Below are 15,757 nucleotides of genomic sequence, written 5' to 3'. Positions count from 1 at the left end.
CAATCCAGCAAAGCAGTTGATCTTGTTACACACAAACGATGAATATGCCGTACTAAGTACAGGAAAACAAACAAATATGTGGATAATATTCCTCAAGCTCATCAATTAGTCGTGATAGGAAGAGAGTCCAAAATGTTAATCTGAAATAAGACCGGAGCTTACAGTTTGTTCTCAAACAACGCAAATTTGCACAACTGTTAATCCAGTAAATGAAATTAATTTCTGAATAAAACCAGAACATGGATAACAACCAGGTAAGATATGGCGATTACCGGTGGCAGGGACGTAACTAGGGCTGTGCGACAGGGGCGATCGCCAAGGGCGCAACACTTAAGGGGGGTGCAATTTAGGAATATTTTAGGTTCATTTGGATAAAATTGAGTGCTTAGAGGGGCAACATTTGTCTTTCTCGCCCCAGGAGTTAGAATTCTAAGTTACGGCTCTGATCGGTGGTCTGGGACCATTGATTCAGTAGATTCCCCGGGTATTGCGGTCTTCAAATTCCTTTCCTGCTAAAGATGGCAGTGCCATCTTCTCCTAACAGCTGTCGATTGAAGTTCCCGGCTGGCTGGCATGTCCGGTGCGCATGTATAATGCGGAAGTGAGCCGTACTTGCTCTCGCCGGCCAGTGCAGTAAAGTCCGTACTATAAGTGGCTGTGATGGAAATAAACGTAGTTGAAGTATAAGTTGTAACCAACGCGTTTCAACCTAACAGGGCTTCTTCAGGGATGAATGGCAACAAATATCAGGCATGGGCTGGACCGTCTTTAAATATAGTGGTGTCTAATCAGCATGTCTATTGTGTGACTGGTGCATTCTTCATGATTGACAGGTTGAGAGGCCGCCTCCAGGTATATAGTTTGAAATGTCCTTCCCCACAGCAAATACAGGGTATGTCTGTATCGGGTCCCTTTATCACACTGATATCAGGAATTTGGGCTTTTTATTCTTTAGCCTGTTAGCTTCCCCATGCTGCATAATATATAAACTAGGAAGTGTAATTCTCCCATTTCTCTTTCATCCGGTCTGGGGGACACTGCTTACCATGGGTTGTGGAGGGGAGCTTGGGAGTTGGCACCTAACTAGTTAATTTTAGTACTGCTGGCAAACCCCTCCCCTTTACAATCCCCCTGCCTCTTCCTGTCAGTTTTTTTTAGGTGCCCTGGAGTTGGGCAGCCTTTTTGTTTAGTGCTTAGTTTAATGTTAAGAAATTTTCTTTTTTCTTTTATTTTTTACTTTTTTTTTTCAGGCGGCAGTGCTGGAGTGTGTTCTACTATAGAGAACACACTCACAGCTTGGCAGCGCAGGCATTCCCCTGTCAGCTGAGAGCCAGCGGTTCTCACTGACAGGGACTGAAGTACAAAGTGCCTGATTGAAGGGAGTGACAAGCGGTCTCATGGACCGCTGCACTCCTATAGCCTCCCCGATAACCGGCGCTGCCATTACAGGCATAGAGCGCCGGTTATCGGATAATGAAATGGCGGTGGCCATCTTGGATTTCGGCTGCAGCGCCGAGGAGAAGGGGGCAAAACCAGATTCCCCCCTCAGACATAGGAGGGGGGCGTCGGAGACCTTCTGCTGCGGAGACCTCTGTCCTAGAGGTCTCCACCACTCTGCCACAATTATGCAAGTTCTTTTGGAGTTTTTTGAGGAGAAGAACATGGAAAAGAACTATAGGAAGGGGGAGCTAATACATAGAGTTCCCCCTCTCCTTACAGAGAGAGAGATGGTCTTTCCCAGGTCTTTTGGCGCCAGCACAAGCCCGGGAAGAGGAACAGAGCTGAGGAGAAAACACAGACTGCTGTCAGATCTTCTCCCCTTGGTGGCCCTTGGGCTAAGTATCACCTTTAATTACACACATATCTGATGTTGTAATACTGGGCTAGCAGGTTTACACTATAGCTTCCTGCTAGCCATAGATATTTTTGGTGTTTACTATTTGCAAGTACAACTTTTAGAAATATATCAGTTGATTACTTGGTATTACTCTGTTCATTACGTATTTTTCTCTCCCTCTCTCTCTCTCTATTATCTATCTGTATATTCAGCTAGATTTTTGTTTAGTCTGTGTGCTTGGTGTGCCTTCCTTTATAAATATGACAGATAAGGGAAAGGGCCCTATGCCAAAATATTTCACATGTTCTAAATGTAATGTTACATTACTATGTGCCCAGAGGGACCCGTTGGCGCTCTGCATGACATGTGAAGCAGAGGCTTCCACTGCACAGACACAGCAGTTTTCAGTCCCACCGTCGGTGGAACCGGCCTGGGTAACCTCCCTTACACAGTCGGTTAGCTCTTTAGCTCAAATGGTCCTTCAGTCTAACCAGTTGCTGACTACTGTGGCAACTTCGGTGACTAGTAATGCTAATACGCAGTTAGACCTCCCGGCTTCCTCAGGTTCTAGTGCTTTGAGTTTGCCGGGACCATCCTCATTACAGACTGACCCAGCCCTGGTTGCTACAGAACCGGCATGGTCTACAGCTTTTATCAGAGGGCTGAATAAGCTTAACCAGCTACTTGACCCCTCTAGTACCCCGCCTGCTAAAAGAGAGGCCTAGATATGTTAATCCCCTATTGACCCTCTCAGATTCTGAGGAGGAGTCTGAGAAAGAAGGGGAAATTTATTCGGACACTGACCAAGGTCATTCCTCAGAGCAGGGAGAAGTGTCTAGGGGCCAATTTGTAAACGATTTGGTTTTAGCGGTAAGACAGGCGTTGGATCTCCCGGAACCGGAAGATGTAACCCCCAGAGACAGAAGTCTCTTTAAAAAGGCCAAGAAGAAGGCCAGCCGTTTTCCCCCTTCCGCGGAACTTAGAGATATCGCTGAAGGGGCATGGAAACATCCCGATAAAAGATTTTCTATCCCCAAGAGGTTCTCTTCCCTGTATCCCTTACAGGAAGAAGTGGTTCGCTGGAAAAGTATTCCCAAGGTGGACATTCCTATTGCTTGCTTGGCAAAACATACTTTGCTCCCAGCCCCGGGTTCAGTGTCCCTTCCGGACGCCAATGACCGCAAGGTTGAATCCCAGCTCAAATCCATATTTGCGGCTGCGGGTTCTACTTTTAGACCCACATTTGCCTCGGCCTGGGTGGCTAGAGCCATGGAGGCATGGGCAGACCAGCTAGATGAGGCCTTACAGGACTCCGAATTTCTTCCCCTAGCCTTACACTTAAAGGAGGCTTCGGGGTATATTTATGAAGCAGCCCATAACTCAGCGGCAGTCTCCTCTTCCATTCAGGCGGCCTCCATTTCAGCCAGAAGGACGCTTTGGTTGAAATCCTGGGAAGGTGATGCGGAATCGAAAAGGTCCGTTGAAATTATCCCCTTCTCGGCTGCCGGTTTGTTCGGCCCGGAATTAGATATCCTTATTTCCCAGGCCACGGGGGGCAAGAGCACGTTCTTGCCAGTTTATGCTAACAGGAGCCGCACCCCAAGGAATAGCTCCTTTCGTCAGCCCTTTCGTGGGGCCTCTCCCCATAGAGGACAGCCCTTTAGAGGCAGGCAATCCAATTCCAGAGGCTCCTCTACCAGAGGGAGATCCTCGTTTGCATCCAAACGCCAGGCCCCTAAATCTCAGGAGAAGCCTGCGTCCTGACGACCACCATGTGTTGCAGGGGGCGCCTGTGGGGGGACGTCTGTCTCTGTTTTTACGAACAGTGGGCAGCGTCCTCCCAAGATCCTTGGATTCGGGAAATTATTTCAGAGGGGTACAAAATAGACCTTTCCAAGGACCGGCTCCACGCCGTTACTTCCAGGCCCCTCTTTCCCGAGATCCATTAAAAAGACAGGCTATACAGGATTGTGTAGCTTCTCTTCTAGCTCAGAAGGTCATCTGCAAGGTTCCAGATTGCCAGATAGGAACAGAGTTTTATTCCAACCTATTCCTAGTCTCCAAGTCGGACGGCTCCTTTTCGCCCTATCCTAAACCTAAAGGGCCTCAATGTTCACTTAAGGGTGGACAAGTTTCGGATGGAATCTCTAAGGTCAATGATAAACGGCCTAGAGAAAGATCAGTTCATAGCGGCCATAGATATAAAGGACGCGTATCTCCATATTCCCATTTGGATCCACCATCAGTCCCTTCTCAGATTTTCGGTGGGATCAGTTCATTATCAGTTTCGGGCAGCCACCTGGTCCTCTGTCCACACCTTTAACAGTTTAATATATTTGCCTCTGCGGATGCAAATTTCGCTCGTAGTGCCTTACGAGCAGGGCTTTCAGAGTAGTCCCACCCTTAGGGGCTGCTTTAGAACGTCCCCATGGTAAGCCGTGTCCCCCAGACCGGATGAAAGAGAAAAGAGGATTTATGTACTTACGTTAAATCCGTTTCTCTGATTCCGTCTGGGGGACACTGCGATCCCTCCCTTCTGTTTTTCTTCTGTGTGCTCTTGTGTGACTGCCCTTTTTATCTTTGGGCTTGTTAAAACTAACTGGACAGGAAGAGGCAGGGGGATTGTAGAGTGGAGGGGTTTGCCAGCAGTACTAAAATTAACTAGTTAGGTGCCAACTCCCAAGCTCCCCTCCACAACCCATGGTAAGCAGTGTCCCCCAGACGGAATCAGAGAAACGGATTTAACGTAAGTACATAAATCCTCTTATTTCACTATAGGCTGAAGACACAAATGTATCAGGTGTGCTTTCTCCTTAGTGGAGTTCTTGTTTATAGTAGAGTACAGAATGAATTACTGCCTGTATATTTAAATGGCATTCTATTCAAGGTGTTAATCACACATTTGCAACACCGTCTCAAGCATGGTACAGTCGCCAAAACTAATTTCAATACTAGCATTATAGTAACATTTCAATTTGGTGACTAGGTAATCTGCCCATAAGGTATCAAATATTATACTGCACCAATTTCCTTCACTATGGCAGTCCTAATGAATGGGTTGATCTTGGTCAGCTGCGTGACAACAGGAATGAAAGCGCATACCGTTGTAAGGTGTATAGTGTGACTCTTTCCTTCATTGGCTCTATTTATTTATTTTATCCTGTGTCTTCAAAGCTGAGTAAGGCAGAGTGAGTGAGAGTAGTGAGGTTTGTTTTTTTATTTAGTTGCGTATGTGGGCTTACTTATGATTTCCAGGAAAGATCTGGAAGGTCCCGTTGTCTCTCCCTATGGGAATGCCCACCGGGACAGGGGTGACTCCCTGGACAGTTCTTTACTACCAATAGGTAGTTATTGCGGGTAACTTGGTACTCTGTTTAACAGAGGAATTTCAAACAATGCATGCTGTTGCGTTCTCAAGTAACTTGACCCAATGGAGGATATCCCTTCCAGGTCATCACTTTAATGGAAAGTGATGAGTTTGATTGCAGCTTGCTTGCATTTATGGAACATGTGATAAGCATTTACCTGTTGATTATAAAGAGGCTTTAGGTGTGGACTGCATTCCTCTAACATAAAATTCATTGCAACTCCCTGAACAATATGAATATGTCAAGGGGTTAATAAGACCAGGGGATAAATGTATCAAGCTGCGATTTTCCGGCAAGTTTGGAAAGTGAAGATGTTGCCTATAGACCAATCAGATTTGTGTTATCATTTTAGTACATTTTGCAAAATAACTAGAATCTGATTGGTTGCTATAGGAAACATCTCCACTTTTCAAATCCGCTGGGTCTCAGATGGGTATAGATTTGGATAGTATACAAGAACTTTCTTCATGTGAATCTATGGATTAGTTTGTGAAGGAGTCATTTGTTAGTGTAGAAGGAGAAACTAAAGAGGAAACCAGGACGTTTAACCTCGAAATGGTGGAGTACTTAAAGGAAATGAATTTATCAATTTGTATAATTGCTTATTTTACCTGATTGATGAGTTACTAGTATGGCTAACATATGATCTTTACACCTGGACCTTATTTTGGAATTGTGATATACATAGATTTCTTGGTCTGTATTCTTTTCAATTGGACATTTTCAGATGATATGTATTTAGTACTTCTTACTGCGATTTTGGGGTAATGCAATGACTCTGTTTATCAAAACATTTAAATAAAATAGCTTCTAGGTAGTAAATGTAATGCATTCCTCTTTGACTAAAATGGGGTCCTGTCTCGCCTAATATTTCAATTAATGCTTTGAATGGTGGGTAAGTTTGGAAAAGTGTAAATCCATTTATTTAAAGATATTGCATTAGAAAATTGGTATAAATTCCATGTGACAGAAACACAATATAAAGGGTGGCTTCAATTAAAAGTGTTAAAATCTTGACTTTAAGTTTGTTTTGTTTGTTTTTTCAAAGTTTTTAAGATTTGGCAGCTATTCACTTACTTATACAATCCATTGTCCTTTTTTTGCACCTTTTAGTGTCTTGCTTGGACCCTGGATTGTCAAATTGTACAACATATGTTGTAACTGTGCACATTAATGGGGATAACTCTGTAAACAACAAACCTAAACCCAAGCTTGGTGAGTAAACATTTGGTAATACCTTAGCTATAGCTGGGGCATATGCAATCTTAAAGGAGGTGGGACTTCAGGCCAAAAGCTTCCTATTGGTCTTCATGATCACACCTCTTCTCTCAGGCAGCATGCACTGCACCTGCTTTTCCCAAGGCTGGTCCTGCAGGCCACAAGACATGACCTTGTGGGACTCTAGCAGATTGTGCATCTATGTTCTAGGGGTGGTGGGCACCAAAATGGAAAAATCTGGTTAAATGCAGTGCATAGACCACTTGCACCAGGCAATGCACAATTTTGAGTTTTACTTTTGCCAAGAGCTCAGGCAATGGACTACTGAGCAGTGGAAAAAAGTGATCTTCTCTGATCAATCATCCTTCATGTTCTTGACAAATGAACGAGTGTAGTCCTGAATGTTTGTTTCCTACACTAAAATGTTCTGTGGTCCCGTAATGTAGTGTAACACATTCCATTGTAAATGGGTCAATGCTAATCCCTATCTAATGGTACAAAGTACTTATATTTACTCCTTGTTGCAGCATGTCCACCACCAAGCAGGCATCATTTGAGTGACGTTCTTTTGAGAGAATGTGCAGGAGGATAGCAGCATCAGTCAGAAATTGGTAGACTCAATATCATAGCGCACACAAGCTGTACTATGCTGTTGGGGTAATCTAACGCCCTATTAAGGGGTGTTTGGCTAATACCTGTATGAAATCACATGCTTTGTGAAGTTATGTTGGACAGGAAAAAAACTAAACTACAAGCAAACATAAGATGTCATTTCCATATAGAGTATTTGAGAAAATGCATGTCTTAAAATGTAAATAAGATAACATCTGTTTTTCCAACTCATAGGGGAAAATTCAATTGGCCGTTTTACTGCCGAATATAATGCGGTCTGTGCACTATTGCCATTAATATGGTTATGTTTAATGCTGATTTCTGAAATGTTCAGAAATCTGGGTTAATATTAAAGTATTAACTGTAATAGAACGCAGGCCCCATTCCTTTTAGCAAGAATGTGGCCAGTTGAATTCCCCCCGAAGTACCGCCGCATTATAGCTATTACTGTTATTACGGTAATATTAACCCACTCAGGGAGCTGCGAGCAAAATGTCGGTGTTAGAACTACTGTAATAATGGTAATTATGCGCACTATTACTGTAATAAAGGTAATAGTTTTAGCGTGATGGTACTTTGGAATAAGCAAAAAATACAGGAGCTTTACAGTTACTGTAATACACAATGCTACAATTATGGAAGAAGACTCTTTACATAAATTGCATGCTGACAATTCAATACTAAATGTTCTTTTATTTTCCCCCCTCATATTCTCTTCCTTTACCCTATTAGCACATGGAGGTATGTATGTCACATATTTGAAACCCCTTTATACATTTAAAAAAAAAAAAAAAAGTTGCACGCTTAAATTCTGAATGTTTTCCTTATTTACAGAATTTACAGAGGTTATTTTGGTACCAAAACTTGAACTGCGCAAAAGTATTGATGGTATGTGTTGGTCCCATAAATTGTGTTTCCTCTTCACGTTCAAGAAATCTAAAATTGTAATGTTAATTTTATTCCAATTTTCCTTCCTGTACCCCCTCCCCTCCCTGATTTATTCTGAAAAATCTTAATAAAACTTTATTATTATTTATTTTTTTTTAAAAAGTATTGTGAGAATAAATAATGCCACTTCTTCTAAAATGGAGATCTAAAGCGGTTGTCATCTAATGAAAACTTATTATGTTTTGACTTGGAAGGTGCCACAAACTGTTTTGCGCTTCACAATCTTAAAATGCATCTCTGGCTTTTTATATACATTTTTGAAGGCAGATTGCACTATATGTAGAGTATTTTTCTAAATAGTGTGTTTTGTACAGAAGATAATTAAAACTTAACATAGTGTTAAATTAGTTTGGCATGGCAAAGTACACATTGCCCACATAGAATGGAAACGTCCATGGGCTGAACAACAGGTAAACTCTTTCCCCAAAAACTTTGCTTTAATATTTGCCATGATCATCTGTAAGAGAAGAAACGTGACAGTTTTGGCAATTGGGTGTATGATACTGAAATCTATTCTAACGACATGTTTTATATGTAATTCCAGAACTCATCGCAAAGGAGAAGTTGGTGGTTGATGCCAGAGTTTATACTTATGCCTTGGCTCTGGAGCATGCCGTCGCTAAACCTTATGAATTACCATTCCTGAAGGGATAAGGCTGTTTCTCAGAAATCATCATCATCATCATCATCATCATTTATTTATATAGCGCCACTAATTCCGCAGCGCTGTACAGAGAACTCATTCACATCAGTCCCTGCCCCATTGGAGCTTACAGTCTAAATTTCCTACTATAGACACACACTCACACACAGAGAGGGAGAGACTAGGGTCAATTTTTTGATTGCAGCCAATTAACCTACCAATATATTTTTGGAGTGTGGGAGGAAACCGGAGCACCCGGAGGAAACCCACGCAAACACAGGGAGAACATACAAACTCCACACAGATAAGGCCATGGTCGGGAATCGAACTCATGACCCCAGTGCTGTGAGGCAGACGTGCTAACCACTACGCCACTGTGCTGCCCCTAAATCTGTGTACCCCAAATGGGAACTTAAGTTTACATCATTCTTTAGTGTATAACCATGATCTATGTATAGCACTTAATTTTTACCTTCATTCCATGACCCAGCCAATATGATATGGCCTCTTTCATAAGTATTTTAAAAAGTTGTAACTGCTGCATGCAGTTGTAGAAATAAATTTTGTAAGGCTATATTAAAATATGAAAAAAAATTCCCTATCCATAGGATGCCTAATTGCATCTGATATGACGTTTTCCTGAAATAGACTATTTTGACAATACTGTCTTATAAACTTGTGGGGCTTTTTTTTTTGGGGTTTTTTTTTTTGCATAACTGATGCATATGGGTTGCTTGAAATAAAATGTCTCAGGACATGCATAGCTTGTTACAATATTGCCATCTATGAACTTCTCCGCAGAAGATGTGCCCTTTCCCTTACAGTTTTTTAGGAAGTTTAGTGAAATGCATTTCATTTACCGGATGCGGTCACAATACCGACAGTGGAAGTGTTTTTAGTTAAGCTGTCGGCAGGCTGAATTCCGACACTTCCATTGTGGGAACAGCCTGAAAATGTCGACAGTCACAATTAAACACATTAAAAGACCAATGCTGATGGGACCAGCGGATTTAGACTGCTGACATTCTCTCGTCAACAGGTTAACTGTTGGAATTTAGTACTCTACCCCCATGTACAACATACTGTAAAGTCACTCACTTTGTGGAGATTAGGATAACTTTGTACATTTCTATGTTTAATTAAGGGAAAAATACATTTCTTAAACACTAATACATATTACAATTCCCCTTTTGGAAGTCAATAAAAAACTGCTCAATTAGGGTTCGGGTAGGGCTACTGCTTTTTATATAGTTTACATACAAACTCAGTTTTGTGATAAACAAAATCACTACCTCTAAATGTTATGAAATGTAAAAGGAAGTTAAGAATTGTTTCCAAGAAGTAGATTAAGGATGTGCTAGACAATGTATGTAACTACTAACTTAACTACTACTAACTTTCTGTATTGGCATAAAACAAGCTAACATGATTTTGTTAACCTAAAAATAAAAAAAAAAATTGGTAGTCTTTATAGTTTTGTCCAGAAACTGTAATTATGTCAGCTGTTAGTCTGCCACAACTGACCTTTTAGAACAGAGGTCCGTCAGCTGCAGGTTTCGTGTTGCTATATTTGGTTAAATATTGCTATAATGCTTTCGTTCACTCCTCTGTGGGAGGTTGCAGTGTTTAGGATGTTTTTTCTTTGGTTTTTTTTTTTTTTTTTGTAACTTAGTAGACAAAGTAATTGACTTGATTTGCTCTGGGACAATGAGGTGTGTATTTCTGTGGCACTCAGAGCCATCTTAACAACATTATGGGACCCTGGGCAAAGCAGTGCACTGGGGCCCCTACCGACACAACCACTCGCAGGAATAAAAATGTAAATTGGCAATAAAAGTAAGTTTATATTTGTTACCTGCAAAAAGTCATAAATGGGCAACATACCCATAACATCACTCCACATGCCAACAAACCTAACTAAATGTTCTTTGCATGCCTATCAGATCTCTCCATATGCCCCTTACGTCCCCATCAGTTGGTTTTGTTCCCCTTCAAGTCTCCACTATTTCACAAACTGTGCCCTCCATTATGCTCCTATTTGTCCCCTTTCATCATGCTTCTGGTCTGCCCCTGTATCAAATACTGTGCCCTCCATTATTCTCCGATTTCTCCCCCGTCACTTACCTTTTTATCACCTTCTTCTCTGTTTCTTTTGTTTTCTTCCTCGCTTGCTTCTCTGTCGCGTCGTGGCTCCTCACTGAAAATGTTGGGCGTGATGACGTCACGCCCGACATTCAATGCGAGCGCAGCAGAGAGGAGGGAGCTGGATTGCCACCGTATGACTGCAAAAAGGTAAGTTGTTTTTTTGTTTGTTTTTTTTTTTATTTCAGAGCCCTGCCTATGGGGCCCCCTTTCCCGAGGGGCGCCTGGGCAGTTGCCCAGCATGCCCAATGAGAAAGATGGCCCTGGTGGCACTGTCTGTATGGATTTTGTCACACAATCCAAATACACATTGATAAGTTAATTGGTTTCTGGCAAAATTAACCTTGATGTGTGCTAGCCCTTTTAAAGCGCTGCAAGATATGTGCTATATAAATAACTCGATAACTGGTAAATTCATACATGGACAGACAAGAACGCTTAAAAACACTGCAGTGTCCCTCAGGATACTAAAGTTAAAGCTGATCTAGTAATTTTCCTAGGAAGTGATATCGAAATTACTCTGTTGCAAATTAACATTGCAATAGCTAAGCTCAACCAAAAATTCTACACCTTGGGGAATAGAGCTATTAAACTGCTTGCCCGTAAACCACATGGTAAGAATGCTATTAATAGAATCAAATCCATTTGTAAAGCACGGTGTACCCATTTATCCAATCCTCTTTCTATAGCTAATAGATTTGCTTCCTATTATGAAAGTTTATACAATCTAAAGACAGATGTAACCTCGACTCAGCCCACCCAGGAGAATATTAATGATTTTTTGGCCTCTATTTCACTCCCAGCCCTGCCGCCGGAGGAGGCTGAAGCACTATGTTCGGATTGGACAGAGGATGAGGTCCACGCTGCTATAAAATCCATGAAGAAAGGGCAGGCCCCGGGCCCCGATGGATTTACAGTAGACTTCTACTTCTCTTTCCGGTCTGAACTGTCCCCAGCACTAACTAGCCTATTTAACTCTGCTACTAAGGATAGATTCCTACCTGCAGAAATGTTCGAGGCGCAGATAATCACCATCCCAAAGCCGGGGAAAGACTCCACACAATGTCATAACTACCGGCCTATAGCGCTCCTTAACTTAAATCTTTAAATTTTTGTCAAGCTGATTGCTAACCGTTTAAACCCTATCCTCTCTCAATTAATCCATATGGATCAGGTAGGTTTCATTCCAGGTAGACAGGCTCCAGACAATACGAGGAGAGTCCTGAACATTATAGAGACGCATCCAGCTAGCTCTGTGCCCCTCTCGTTGCTCTCCTTGGATGCTGAAAAAGCATTCGATACAATCCACTGGAAGTATATGATGGCTGTTCTTACTAAATTTGGTTTTGGGGGCTCCTTTCTGCAAGCTATAGCTACCTTATATACTACTCCGTCTGCTAGAGTCCTCAGTAATGGGTTCCTCTCCTCTGCCTTTCAGATTAGCGATGGTACCAGACAAGGTTGTCCATTATCCCCCCTGATTTTTGTCCTTGCCATGGAACCCCTGGCGGCTAAAGTTAAAATGGATCAAAATGTGGTTGGGACGGTCATTGGTTCTCGACAGCATAAAATTTGTTTATTTGCTGACGATGTCCTTTTTGTTTCAAACTCTGAGTCTTCCCTATCCCGCGCTTTACAAGATTACTCAGTGGTATCTTATTATAAGCTTAATACTACCAAATCGGAAGCTTTGGGGGTGTGGCCCTCACAACGAGACGCCTTGAAGCTCTAAGTCTACATATACATTTCATTGGTGTTCCCTCTCCATAACTTACTTAGGCATATGTATACCGTTTGACCCTAACCTGACTAGCCAATTTAATTACCAACCACTGTTAGGCTTGTTTGATAAACTCACACAATCCTGGATTAACTTTGAGGTTTCCTGGGTGCGGAGAGTAGCAGCCATAAACATGATGCTTCTTCTGAAGATACTATACCTATTCTGTTGTATTCCTTATTTGGTGCCTATGTCTTTGCTTAAAAAAATCTATTCTATAGCGTTTAAATTTAGCTGGAGTAACACGTCCTAAACTTTCAAGAGATAGGATGTTTAGGGCTAAAGTAAAGGGTGGATTAGCTGCCCCTAAACTAGAAACATATCAGTTTGTGGCTATCCTAGGCCAGCTTAGGGATTGGCATGCCCCTCCCCAGCTAAGGAAGCCTTGGGTTGACATTGAGCAACATAGTTTCTTCACATTCCCACTACTAGACTTGCTATGGTTAGATAAGCCAAGTAGAAAGAGTCCTTCCCAAGCCCTGAGAAGTGTCAGAGACTCTCTCTCTGTCTGGGACAAGATGTTGATCCTCCTGCCAGAATTTCATCTCCCCTCCTCTAACCTTTCTACAATTGCACTGTCCCAACTGATTTCAGAACTGCGCCTTGGCTTTTGGGATAGGCAGGGGGCTAGCCAGGTGCAGGACCTTATGGAAGGAGGTTCACTTCTCTGTTTTTCCCAAATTCAAGAGAGATATGATGTCCCAGTACGTGACTTTTACAAGTACCTCCAAATTAGACATTGGGTACATTCTCATCCCTCATCCCCACCAGCCTTGAAACCGGCTCCCCCTGGTATTATGTCGTCTCTCTCTCCCACTTCTCATGCGGGAGGCATCTCAGTTTGGTATTGACTCTTGATGGTTCCTGTGGACAGCAGAGAGCTCTCGGTGCAGGGGATCTGGGAGAGAGAACTTGACTTAGATATTTCACCAGAGGTCTGGGCGAAAATCTGTAAGAATATATACAAAATGTAAAAGTGTATTAACCATTCAGAAATGCTTATTAAAATGATTCACAGGGTGTATCTTACGCCAGACAAACTGCATAAAATCTGGCCGTCAGAAACTAAGTACTGTTGGAGAAACTGTGAGGAAATTGGTACGCTTATACACGTTTTTTTGGAACTGCCTTAAGCTACAACCATTTTGGGTTGAAATTTTCCAGCTAATTACCCAGGTCACTAAAGATGATTTATCACCATCCCTGGTCATGGTGCTTTTGAACCTATACCCCCCTCATCTTCAGAGTCATAACCACTATGTGGCTGGGCACATACTCGTCTCAGCCAGAGCCACAATAGCTCAAAGCTGGAAAACCCCTTTGATTCCATCTCTTACTAATAAAATTATCAGCAAAGTTCAACATAACTATACCTCAAGGGCTTTCTCGCCCCTGGTTAAATGGTTTACATGGTACGTATAGACCTGTGTCTGCCACCTTACTCTCCCACGCTGTATACCCCTCTGGAGGGTAGATGTCCTGCCTTCAAAATGTGCTTTTATGGTTGACTGGGTTCAATATGGCCAGTGTCCCACTCATGCCCCCCCCTGTCTCTCCCTCCTCCTCCCTCTTGATGTCTTTGTCTTTTGTGTATTTGAATGTTTCCTGTGTTATTGTTTTTTTGTTACTTTTTTTGATTGTGTATGGGCAGTTCTGTCTGATTTATTGGATCTACATTATGCACTGTACTCTGTGGTAACTGCTATGTTTGTTACATATTCTTTTACTAAAAGCTTAATAAAAACCTTTTGAGATAAAAAACAAACAAACACTGCAGTGTCTTTGCGATGGAATAGGGGAAAACAATTGCACTGCAGGCAGTCCATAGCTATATTGAAGAGCTTAGCTTGCCGATGGTGAGAACAGTAGCAGAAAGCAGCACTCTGCTTCAAATAAAGAACGGCCTAGGGGGAACCTCCCCCTCTATATGGTGTATACATAGGAAGGGGTGTCCACAACTGGTTAGGTTATAACCTCCTTTTAAATAAAGAGTGTAGAAGCATCTCATTCCTGTGTGGGACAAAATGAATGTTATACAATGAGCACTACTGTGTCCGAAAGTGATGTCCTCTTAATATCTTTGTTTTCTTCTATTTGAGCGAGTTATTGCAGCACCAGTGCTCGTATATCTGAAATCAAATTAACATCTATTTGGTGAATCACTTTGCATTGAATTTAATTGTGAACATTAGACTTAAAGCTTTTTAACATGGGAAATAGCATGGAAACTACAAGGCTTTCACAAAGTGTAGGTGAATGGACAACTTCAGAGATTGCAAGAATTAACTCCACGCTTAAAAGTTTGAAATACGTCAGAGTCAATCTGGCCATTTTCACATTTTGCACTATTCTCTTTACACAGTTCTCCACTATTGGTTCCCTCTTCTAATGCTGCTTGTAGACTACTATATGGCTCTATAAGAACTAGCCTTGATCTTTACAGTCACCTCCTTCCTGCCTGTAGAAATGCTATTGACAGGACATTCATCTTACCAACTGCACACCCTGTGCTACCTCGCTTATTCAGTTCTTGTACTGGCTCCTTGCTAACATTGAGTACACTACAATTTACACCCCTATTATGCAAAGGTATACACAATTCCACCCCACTTTGTATATCATGATCTCCCAATAGAACAATATGGTTGAATCAATGCTATGTAACCTCTTGCTACGTTCTTACAGGCATCTGTAGAACAATACTAGAGCTTCACAAATGGGCAACTATCTTTCACTCAATTAGACTCTGCTCTGGGGCTTCAACCTTTAAAAAATAAAAAATAGAAACAAGCCAGCTTGTTCCACAACCCACATCTCATTTCAGATTTACATTTATATTGTAAGCTCTCATGAACAGGGCTCTCTTTATCCATTGTGAATGAATGTTAGGTCTATTCACCTTTTAATTACAGTACAATATAAAATCCACTGTATAAATACTATATAATAATAATAACAATGCATGTCATGGTACATACACAATTGGCTGTGTAACTGCAATTGTCGAAGTGCCAGAGAAATCATTTAATTAGACATTTTGACCAAATTCGATAGGTTTGTGTTTAATTGCAAATTTGACTACAAATTGAATTTTGTTTAAAAAGAAATAAATTACATTTTATATGCAATAAATAAATTCTATGGTAAACTAAATTGGGTGTGTAAAAATGTCTTTATATTTTGTTATTGGGTATAGACAATATCTAGTG

General features: G+C 41.7%; 1 protein-coding gene across 2 annotated transcripts in view; it reads left to right on the top strand.

Moving 5' to 3' along the window:
- NUDT5 (nudix hydrolase 5) overlaps window positions 1-9,301 on the top strand; it is a 29,484-nt gene extending 20,183 nt beyond the window's left edge. Inside the window, exons 7-11 of one of the 2 annotated variants that reach the window (XM_075208646.1) lie at window positions 6,319-6,420; window positions 7,768-7,776; window positions 7,870-7,923; window positions 8,528-8,655; window positions 9,019-9,301. In XM_075208646.1, coding sequence (XP_075064747.1) covers window positions 6,319-6,420; window positions 7,768-7,776; window positions 7,870-7,923; window positions 8,528-8,637 — 275 coding nt within the window. In that variant the 3' untranslated portion in view covers window positions 8,638-8,655; window positions 9,019-9,301. The remainder of the gene's footprint in view (window positions 1-6,318; window positions 6,421-7,767; window positions 7,777-7,869; window positions 7,924-8,527; window positions 8,656-9,018) is intronic. The other variant, XM_075208647.1, reaches the window with a different exon arrangement.
- The last annotated feature ends 6,456 nt before the right edge of the window (window positions 9,302-15,757 follow it).

This window comes from Mixophyes fleayi, chromosome 4 (genome assembly GCF_038048845.1).
Source record: "Mixophyes fleayi isolate aMixFle1 chromosome 4, aMixFle1.hap1, whole genome shotgun sequence".
NCBI lineage: Eukaryota > Metazoa > Chordata > Amphibia > Anura > Limnodynastidae > Mixophyes > Mixophyes fleayi.
The sequence above is the reverse complement of the archived record's forward strand: the minus strand, read 5'-3'. Positions and strand labels throughout refer to the sequence as shown.